The 10,430-nt window shown below is 52.1% G+C and overlaps 1 protein-coding gene across 1 annotated transcript; it reads left to right on the forward strand.

Moving 5' to 3' along the window:
- Positions 1–2,015: 2,015 nt before the first annotated feature.
- On the forward strand, positions 2,016–10,096 carry TBR1 (T-box brain transcription factor 1). The gene is made up of 6 exons (XM_014860073.3): positions 2,016–2,885; positions 3,482–3,636; positions 3,977–4,098; positions 4,693–4,851; positions 5,980–6,041; positions 9,104–10,096. Exons 1-6 carry the CDS (start codon positions 2,194–2,196, stop codon positions 9,960–9,962), a joined length of 2,049 nt encoding a protein of 682 aa, XP_014715559.1. The 5' UTR covers positions 2,016–2,193; the 3' UTR covers positions 9,963–10,096.
- The last annotated feature ends 334 nt before the right edge of the window (positions 10,097–10,430 follow it).

Genomic DNA, 10,430 nt, shown 5'->3' on the forward strand with positions numbered 1-10,430 from the left:
CCTGCTGGAGGACACAGCTGGTGCCCTCTGCATCCAAGGCGCCCAGGCCGCCCCGGGGTGCAGTCGGGGCTCTGCGCGGGCAGCTCAGCGCGCCGCGGCCGCGCCTAAAGCTGCGCCCGCCTCTGCGGAGGTCGAGGCTGGTTAACCCCTCTCTGCCCATGCCGGGACCCTCCTAATGTCCCCAGCGTCGCTCTCCCTCCGAGCGGCCGGGGCCCTGGGAGAGCAGACGCGCCCTCCCCAAAGCACAGGCTCCCCCGGGCGCAAGTGCCCAGGCCGGCCCGGCACGGGAAGGGTGTGTGCCCCTGGGGCCTGCGCCAGACGCGGCTCGCCCCGCGCTCCCGCAGTCTCCCGGGCGGCGGCCCCCTCCCGTCATCGCCAGGGTACTGGGGAGCCTACGCTCCGGTCGCTCGGGGACCCTAGACAATGAGCCAGAGCCGGGCCTCTGGTGTGGGTCGGGGCGCCGGGCGCGGGGCTGCGGGGTGGCCTCCCGTCGCCAGCCCCAGCAGTGCCCCGCGCGGAGCCGGCCCGCCTGTGAGCCGGGTCGCCGGGCGAGCTGAGCTCCGGGCTGCGCTCCTCTTGCATCGCGCGCCGCTCGGAGTCTGGGGAAAGCCGCCGGAGGGCAGATTGGCCGGTGCCGGCCGCGGGGAGCAGCTTTGGCCGATAAAAGCCCTGCTGCTGTTGGCCCTTGGGTCCAGGAAGGCTGGGCACCTCTGTAGAGCCAGTACTGGGAACGGGAGATTTCTGCCTACACCTCGGGGTCGCTTTGGCCTCGTGCTATTTATTTGTGCTAACATCCTTTTAAATTGGTTCTTTTCTCTATTTCTCCTCAGATTCTTCCTCATTTTAAAATTACTGGCATGGATTCTTTTTCTCCCCTCCAGGTTATATAAACATTAAACACACACACACACACACACACACACACACGAGTCTTCAGTAACAATCACTGCGTTGACACCACTTCCACTCTGTCTCCCCAGATCAGTGCTTCTAGCGAACCCATTTGCACGAGGACTCGGCCCTCTCTTTTCCTGGCGAGGCTTTTGAACCTGTCGCCAAGCCAGTACCTCAGAGAGAAGGAAGTGCAGCGGGACGCGAGGGATGCATGGCGCCTGCCCCCAGTTAGATGCTCTTCAGATAATCTGCAACCAAGCTCGCTGATAAAATATTTAGTAAAGACCTCGTAAACATCATTGCAAATACATTAAGGCACTTCAGTCCGACAGCTTATGATTATTTCAAAACTTAAAAAGGAGATCATAGATTGTCACTGTTTCTGTGCTCGACCAAGAAACCGAACCTTCCCGAGGTGGGTGGATGGGTGGGTGAGTTGCTGCTTTTCGCCCCCACTTCTCCCCCCTCCCGCTCACTTTCATCGCTGTGGCTCTCAACAGCAGTGATTTATTTATTTATGTATGCAGTTTAAAAGGTGTGCATGGTGGTGGTGGGGGGGGGGGGGGGTCCGCCGAGGACACGCAGGACCTGCTCACAAAGAACTGGCTCAGGTGTTGTGTGCTTCTGTATTAACTGGAAAAGACAGACTCTGGAACTTTTACAGGGCGAGAAGAGGCCACCGGCTCGCGCTTTGTATACTTTGCACTTGAAATCGTTACATTCAACTGAATATTTGGCTCATTCAGATCCGAAAAGTCTCCTAGCATCGTCGAATTCCCTCCTCCGCCCCTCAGCTCGAAAGGAGGGCGGTGGGGGGGAAGGTAGGAAAATGTTTAGTAAATTGCACATCTTTGAATCTTCCAAAAGCAGTGGTCACAAAGCTTAAAGGTGACATAACAATGCTCACGTAAAACCAACACACATTCCCCACCCCCCCACCCCCAACCAACAATAAAATCATCCCCTTCAATTTGCCATGATCGTCGCGACCGGGAGCCAGGTGATTATCCTAATTAATGTCTATCTAATTAAATTACTGTCAGCAGTTAACCAATGGCAGGAGCCGTTTCATCGGCTGCACAAGCAGCAAGATCAAAAGTGAGCCTTTTCTGATTGCTGCATAGTGTCAATTGGCCAATCTCTTCTCCCAGGGAAAAAAAAAAGTAAATCAAACCTTTGAGAAGCATTTGCTGGTTGAAGTGCTTTCTGTCTAGTGAGGGGGTCTGTGGATTTCTAGTTTATGATAAATAGGACTTTAAAAACCAGGGACAGGAGGGCGAGTGTTCAGGTTCTAGAGCTATGCAGCTGGAGCACTGCCTTTCTCCTTCTATCATGCTCTCCAAGAAATTTCTCAATGTGAGCAGCAGCTACCCACATTCAGGCGGATCTGAGCTTGTCTTGCACGATCATCCCATTATCTCGACCACTGACAACCTGGAGAGAAGTTCACCTTTGAAAAAAATTACCAGGGGGATGACGAATCAGTCAGATACAGACAATTTTCCTGACTCCAAGGACTCACCAGGGGACGTCCAGAGAAGTAAACTCTCTCCTGTCTTGGACGGGGTCTCTGAGCTTCGTCACAGTTTCGATGGCTCTGCTGCAGATCGCTACCTCCTCTCTCAGTCCAGCCAGCCACAGTCTGCGGCCACTGCTCCCAGTGCCATGTTCCCGTACCCCGGCCAGCACGGACCGGCGCACCCCGCCTTCTCCATCGGCAGCCCCAGTCGCTACATGGCCCACCACCCGGTCATCACCAACGGAGCCTACAACAGCCTCCTGTCCAACTCCTCACCGCAGGGCTACCCCGCGGCCGGCTACCCCTACCCACAGCAGTACGGCCACTCCTACCAAGGAGCCCCGTTCTACCAATTCTCCTCCACACAACCCGGGCTGGTGCCCGGGAAAGCGCAGGTATACCTGTGCAACAGGCCTCTTTGGCTGAAATTTCACCGGCATCAAACGGAGATGATCATCACCAAACAGGGAAGGTAATGCTACAATCTTGGCTGCCGCCGCTCCAGGCGCAGCCCGGGGGAGCAAGTGCACCCGGGTTGTGACCGCCGTGGCAGCGACTATTTGGGGCCGGGAGCAGAGTGGAAGGCGCTCTGGTGCGCCCTAGAGTTGGCAGGTTTTGGAAAAGGGGAAAGTGGAAGGTATAACCACCGCGGCGATGTTGGGGCAGGGTGGGGTGCGGGAATCCCGCTCTAGAAAGGTGGTCAGAGAGCCAGTCAGTGACCGGAGAAACGCAAGAGAGCGAGAGCCCCGGCCGGTGGCCGGCAGATGGGACGGACGCATCCACGCCCGGATGCACGGACAGTGGAGATGCGGGTCGCCAACCTCGCTCTCCACCTGGGCAGTGATACCTGCCGACTCCCCACTCCAGTTCACCCACCGATCTCCCCGACTTCAGCCCCACTTATTTTCCTACCCCCCCCCCACCCCTTTTCTAACCCAGCGAACACTCGCTCATCGACGTTGCGAGAACAAGTTTTGCTTTGCTATCTGGCGCCGCGCTTCTTGCATTTAATCTTTAACATTTATGTTTTTTTCCCCCTTGTTTCCCACCCCCCCTTAATTTAAATAGGCGCATGTTTCCTTTTTTAAGTTTTAACATTTCTGGTCTCGATCCCACGGCTCATTACAATATTTTTGTGGATGTGATTTTGGCGGATCCCAATCACTGGAGGTTTCAAGGAGGCAAATGGGTTCCTTGCGGCAAAGCGGACACCAATGTGCAAGGCAAGTCCTTCCAATTAACACGTTTTCCTGACACTTATTTAGGTGAGAATGATTAATTAAAGCCTTTGTGGACTGGCTCGAGCGACTTTTAAAGCGATCGGCCAATGACTTCTAAAAGGAAACGAGGGGGATAGGGGGACAGACTGAGCGGCGAGAAGGGGGAGGATTATGCAAAAGCTATTTTAATCATCCCCAGTTAATAAGAAGAAAGCGCGGCCTAAAAAAGCCCCAGCTAATGGGCCTCACGGTGGAATAAGGGGTGTGTGTGTGTCCTACGTTGTGAGGAGTTGGGACTGGGCAGTGCCCGGGGCAGATGTAAACAACTGATTTCTTTCTCTAGGAAATCGAGTCTATATGCATCCGGATTCCCCCAACACGGGGGCTCACTGGATGCGCCAAGAAATCTCTTTTGGAAAATTAAAACTTACAAACAACAAAGGAGCTTCAAACAACAATGGGCAGGTCAGTGGCTCAAGCGCTCATTCCCTCTCTCTCTCTCTCTCTCTCTCTCACCCACCCACCCACCCACCCACACACACACACACTCGTCCCTCCCTAACATCCAGTTCATCAGTTTAAATCAGCATGAGAAACTACATACATCCTTCTTTGCTTCATTAAAAGGACTTTAAAAAAATTTTATTTCCACTCTCCAAAATTATACTAAATAACCTATAAAGTTGTTCTCCTCGCCCCCCGCCCAATTCCCGAGTTTCTGACCTTCCCATGTACAAATACTTGGTTGATTTCGAGAAGAACACCACAGGATCTGTACGCCGTGAAAATCTTTGTTCCTCCTTAAAGGAGGACTAGGAGAAGGGCCCCGTGGATCGGGCGGTCGGGTTCGGTTTTCCTCCGGGGCTCCGCGAGTCCTGCTCCCAGAGGAGCGAGGGCTGGTGTGGCCCAGCGAGCCGGTCACCAGCCAGGCGCGTCCTGCGGTCAGGGAGCCGGGGCGGCGGGCTCCTGCCGGCTCCGCGCCGCCCGCGGAGCGCAGCCCCGCGCACACCGACCGCGTTAACGCGCCGCCCGGCGCTCCCCTTTCTCTCCGCCGGACAGATGGTGGTTTTACAGTCCTTGCACAAGTACCAGCCCCGCCTGCATGTGGTGGAAGTGAACGAGGACGGCACGGAGGACACCAGCCAGCCAGGCCGCGTGCAGACGTTCACTTTCCCCGAGACTCAGTTCATCGCCGTCACCGCCTACCAGAACACCGATGTAAGGAGGCCCGGGGGCTGGGCGCGCGGCGGGCGGCCCCGGCTTCCCCCCACACCCGCCGGGATCCCCCCGGCCGTCCCGGCTCGGGCACTAACGTCCAAAACAGCTGACTCTGCTGAGCCGTTTTGGCATAGAGCTAGGGGCCTACTGGGCACCTCCCCTAAATACCTAGCCGGTGGGAAAACGCCTCCTATTCGTCTCCGTCGCGGGTCACCCGGGCCACCTTTGAGGTGTCCAGGATTTCTAGGGCCTCTTGTCTTGGAAATTTTAATTTCGTTCTCAAACCAGAACAGATTTAGATCTGCTTTTTTTTTTTTTTTTTTTAAAGTCCTTCTTCCCTTTAGAAAACAAGCAGATTTCCTGCTGCATTTTATTCTTGGCAAGATTTGGCTTTATCTAAACAAATTTTTTTTTTTAAAGTCTCAGAACTGATGGCTGAAATAAACATACACCACTTTTTGGGTGATGAAAAGGATACACACATCCATATATGTTAAAACTACAATAAATCAAATTACTGGGGGCTGTGGAATGAGTTTCCTAGCACTTGAACCTCTTCAGTATTTGCAAGTTTGCAAAAACTTATTTTACTGCTGTTGATTTGACTACTAGGATTGATGGTGGTTTTTTTTTTTTTAAAACTTAAATGAAAATATCAGAAATGAAAAACATGCATTTATTTTAAATCAAAACTGATGTTGAGATCAACTTGTGAGTTCTTCAGGTTGTGAATCAGAAGTGACCAACTTTTAAAAATATGATGAAACATTTAAAATAGGCATAATTTCATGATGAATTCAAGTGCCCCTCAAAGATTTTTGTCTAAGTGCATTGTGTGTAACGTTTTAAAAATGTGCATTTGAACCAATTTAGAAGACATGGGAGAGCCGATCGAAGGCAATCCTTTAGTTTTACGCATCATTAATTTAAACATGTTCCTCAAACTTTCATGATATCTTCTCTTTTTTCTTTCCCATTCCATCAAATTTTTCAGTTGGGGAAACCTTGCTATTTATTGAAATTGCAGGCCTTAAGCCCCTGTAAGAAGTGGCAGATGACATATTATCAAACACCCAATCCTCCTGTATAGAAGGCGAGATCATATTCATCTTCTTTTCTCTTTCCCAGATTACACAACTGAAAATAGACCACAACCCCTTCGCTAAAGGATTTCGGGATAATTACGACACGTAAGTCATTTTGCATCTTCCTTCTCAGAAAGTTGTGGAATTGGCCTGTAGGTCAAAGGTGGATTGTTACGTACAATGCTTTTGGAAGCTAGAATGTGTGAAGACAGGGTTGTTTTTAAGGTTTTCCCTTTCCTTTTTGTCGGCTCCCCTTCTCTCTGGTGACCTTCCGGCTTGGTACTTCTGTGGTTTTGGTCAAAGCTTTCCTTCACCTATTTTTAGCTTTATGACTTTCGGAGTTGTTGGCGGGCCTCTGGGGCTGGCTGGCTGGGGAAGCTGCCCCGGTTCCCGGGTGCGGGAGTTGTATGTGGCGCTGCAGATGCTCAGCTCAGATTGTCTGTGTCTGAAACCGCCCGATTCTGCCTGAAAGTGCATGTGGCTCTGGCAGTTGTTACAGTCTCCTTGGCATATGTGACTTTTATTTACCCATTTCCAAGTTTTGTGTAATAGCTTTTCCTGTGCAAGTTTACTATGGACTGAATAAAAATGTGCACCCACCACAGGCAAGTTCATGAGCAGAGGCATAGTTAGAGTCATTTCAGGCTTTGGGAAGGACCCAGCTGCTGTTGCTGTGTATTATTTATAATATTCAAAAGAAAAATATTTCCTCTTATCTTTTGTGTTTTAATTAAATGTGTCGGTTCCCTTTGCTCCAGGCCTCCCTTACCTTCTTACCTTTCTCCATTTCTGGTCTATCCAAATGCTGTGCGCTGGGGGCAACAGTAGGTGTAAACTGAATGTTTTCTGGGCTTTTTCTAGCATTCTTGCTCAGAGTCCAAGCATAGTGCCTAAGAGTTCAGACAGTGTTATATAGCACAGTCTAAATCTGGATTGTGGGGATCCCTCTACTTTTTTCTGACCATAAAACAGGAATGGTAGATAAATTTTAATTTCACAGCTTGCATTAAATGCCTGGAATAGAGCTACAAAGTTGAAGCTGTCTTTGACGAGAAATACTGTAGTTTGAATTTGCAGAGAGACAAGTGGCTGCCTCCATTCCATCTCCAGGTAGATAAGAACCTCCCTCCTGATAATTTTCATAACAAATTGAAAAAAGAGTCATTGACATTCCTGCGTGTAACCATCATGTGCATCCCTCAAAAGTCGTTCAAAAAAAGCCAGCCTCTTCAATATGATTCCCCAGAATAAAAACTTGGCTACTCTAGTCCTTACAATCTACAAAGGTGGACTCGGCACAGCGGAAAGTGTGTGGCCCAGGAGACCAAAGATATTGGACTGTGTACCAGGGGGTCTTGTAGATTCTGAGCTTTTAATTCTGTTGTGAACATCTGTTCCAAAGCATTTTATTTTGCACAAATTAATTCAGTAATCCCAAGTGGGCTGGGACCTGGATGGGCATCTAAACTGTATCTTTTGCAGACTGCTTTTTTCTTTTTAAAATATTGTGGTGGTAAACAGAGAAGATATTTGCACCTTGCTGGTGATGTTCCCTTCCTGCCTCCCTCTACTTCTCTTATTGGAAACTGGAATTCAATTTCAGGAGGGAAATTTTGTGCAGTAAGCAGAATGGACCTGAGCAGCCACAGCGTGACCCTCAGCTGCCCCTGCTCTGGCTGACTTCTGTTGGAAAAGCCACTTCCCTTTGATTCTTAAATCACTATATATTTTTCTTAAAAACCTTATTTACATATACAAATGGATACCTTAGAATTTCAGGGGCCAGGGAAGAGCAGAGCGGTTTATGACACTCTCCCTTTCCCTTTTTATGTTGGTTATTTGGGCATGGCTCACTTTTGGAGAAATAGTGAGAGCAATCAGAGTTCAGGGGGACTAGAAGGTGGCTTGGCCACTCACCGGGGACTCTCCTCCCCAAAGGATTCAGGCCTGACAAGACTGAGGCTCTCTTTCAAAACAATCTGTGGATTAAAGATTAAAACATTTATGCATATAACAAAAAGGGAGGCATGTGTGTATGTGTATGAGAAAACACTTCTACCAATCTAGATCCATTCTCTGCTTCCCTCTCAATTCGAATGGGATTTTCTAGGCCCAGGGCCTAAAGTTAATCTTTGATTATTTTATCTAAGGTAATTCTCAGTAACATAATTACTGTCAGTGATTGGGCAAGTTATTTAACTTCCCTTGCCTCAGTTTTGTCATCTGTAAAGTGGGAAAATAATGGTACCTAACTCAGAGGACTATTGTGATGGTTAACCATATTACTGTCTGTACAGAGCCTAGACAACAGGGCCTGGCACAGAGTCAAGCTGTATAGGGTTAGCTGCTATTAGTGGGAAATTGCTTGGAGGAGGTTGATAACTGTACTGAAAGAGTTTGCCCCAAAGTTTTGTGTTTTTTTTTTTTACCAGTAAAGGATCAAAATCAGGGGAGAGAAGGTCAAAGTAAATAACATTTTTTCTTTGTAAAAGAATGCTATTGATTGATGACTTTGTCTCCAAGTAGTAGTTCTTGTTTGTGTCGGTAGAGGTGGGGGTTAAAGGCTCTCACGGGGGGAAACAATAGACAGTAAGTACTGTGGAGGCTTCCTCGGGCCACAGAAGACTGGTGAAGGCCGCTCTTTGAGGATTACTACCTGGACGGCCCGCGTGTATGTCACCTGGAAGAAAGCGGTCTTAAAAGGGTGGAGGAGTGGTACCTTGTGTAGAAATTTCGCTCAGAAATTCTCACCGCAGAGGAAAGGCCCAGTGGACAAAGAACACCTTAGTCCCCGGGTCAATCTGCCTTAACGTGCATACGTATATTGGAGAAGCAAGCGGGATGAGAATCGCTTGCCCTGTTCCTCAGTCCCTTGTGTACACCTGGCGAGAGAGAGCAAGAGAAGAGGGAAGCTTTTCTCTTGATCTGGATCTTGCTTAGGTCCCTGAACAGACAAATGGGCTCCTTTATAATTTCACGATTGATTCTGGGGAGGATGCAGGTCTGTGACCTTTTGTCTGTCTCCACCCTGGACGGCAAGTTACAGATGAAGAGTGTGCGGGGGTGGGCGAAAAGCGGTGGCCTTCCCTTCTGCCTCCCGCGCCCCCCGCCAAGGGACCTCTGCGCCACCCCTCGGTTCTCTCTCTCTCTCTCTCCTTCCCTCGCAGGATCTACACCGGCTGCGACATGGACCGCCTGACCCCCTCGCCCAACGACTCCCCGCGCTCGCAGATCGTGCCCGGGGCCCGCTACGCCATGGCCGGCTCGTTCCTCCAGGACCAGTTCGTGAGCAACTACGCCAAGGCCCGTTTCCACCCGGGCGCGGGCGCGGGCCCCGGGCCGGGCACGGACCGCAGCGTGCCGCACACCAACGGGCTGCTGTCGCCGCAGCAGGCCGAGGACCCGGGCGCGCCGTCGCCGCAGCGCTGGTTTGTGACGCCGGCCAACAACCGGCTGGACTTCGCCGCCTCGGCCTACGACACGGCCACGGACTTCGCGGGCAACGCGGCCACGCTGCTCTCGTACGCGGCGGCGGGCGTGAAGGCGCTGCCGCTGCAGGCCGCCGGCTGCACGGGCCGCCCGCTCGGCTACTACGCCGACCCGTCGGGCTGGGGCGCGCGCAGCCCCCCGCAGTACTGCGGCGCCAAGTCGGGCTCGGTGCTGCCCTGCTGGCCCAACAGCGCCGCGGCCGCTGCGCGCATGGCCGGCGCCAACCCCTACCTGGGCGAGGAGGCCGAGGGCCTGGCCGCCGAGCGCTCGCCGCTGCCGCCCGGCGCCGCCGAGGACGCCAAGCCCAAGGACCTGTCCGACTCCAGCTGGATCGAGACCCCCTCCTCCATCAAGTCCATCGACTCGAGCGACTCGGGGATTTACGAGCAGGCCAAGCGGAGGCGGATCTCGCCCGCCGACACGCCCGTGTCCGAGAGCTCGTCTCCGCTCAAGAGCGAGGTGCTGGCCCAGCGGGACTGCGAGAAGAACTGCGCCAAGGACATAGGCGGCTACTACGGCTTCTACTCGCACAGCTAGGCCGGCCCTGCCCGCCGCGGCCCGGACCCCCAGCCGGCCCCTCCTAGCGCCTCCCCAGCTCCTCCTCCTCCTCACACCCCACCTCGCGCACCCCCGTTTCCTTTGACCCTCGACCACCGTCTGCAGCGAATAAGTGCAGGTCTCCGAGTGTGATTTTAACCTTTTTTTTGCACAGCAGTTTCTGCAATTAGCGCACCGACCTTCGACTTTGCTGTAAACCTTTGGGTTTTCCGACTTCTTCTCCTCTGTGAAGTTCCACTCTTCACAAACCTCCTCCCCCTCGTCTTTTTCTCACCCCCTCCTTCTCTTTCTTGTAATGCAACTCTTCACCTTCAGGAGACCTGGGCCGTCCAGTCAGGCTGCAGCGATTCCGACCCGACCAGTCTCGGCCTCCCGCTTAACCATAGGATGTTGACTCTAGAACCTGGACCCACCCAGCGCGTCCTTTCTTATCCCCGAGTGGATGGA

Source organism: Equus asinus, chromosome 4, assembly GCF_041296235.1.
Source record: "Equus asinus isolate D_3611 breed Donkey chromosome 4, EquAss-T2T_v2, whole genome shotgun sequence".
Taxonomy (NCBI): Eukaryota; Metazoa; Chordata; class Mammalia; order Perissodactyla; family Equidae; genus Equus; species Equus asinus.

Bases quoted from the DNA above. Each gene is read 5' to 3' on its own strand.
- TBR1 (XM_014860073.3), top strand. From the start codon at position 2,194: ATGCAGCTGGAGCACTGCCTTTCTCCTTCTATCATGCTCTCCAAGAAA. The intron at 2,886-3,481 runs GTAATGCTACAA...TAATTTAAATAG, and splicing joins ATCATCACCAAACAGGGAAG to GCGCATGTTTCCTTTTTTAA. The intron at 6,042-9,103 runs GTAAGTCATTTT...CTTCCCTCGCAG, and splicing joins TTTCGGGATAATTACGACAC to GATCTACACCGGCTGCGACA.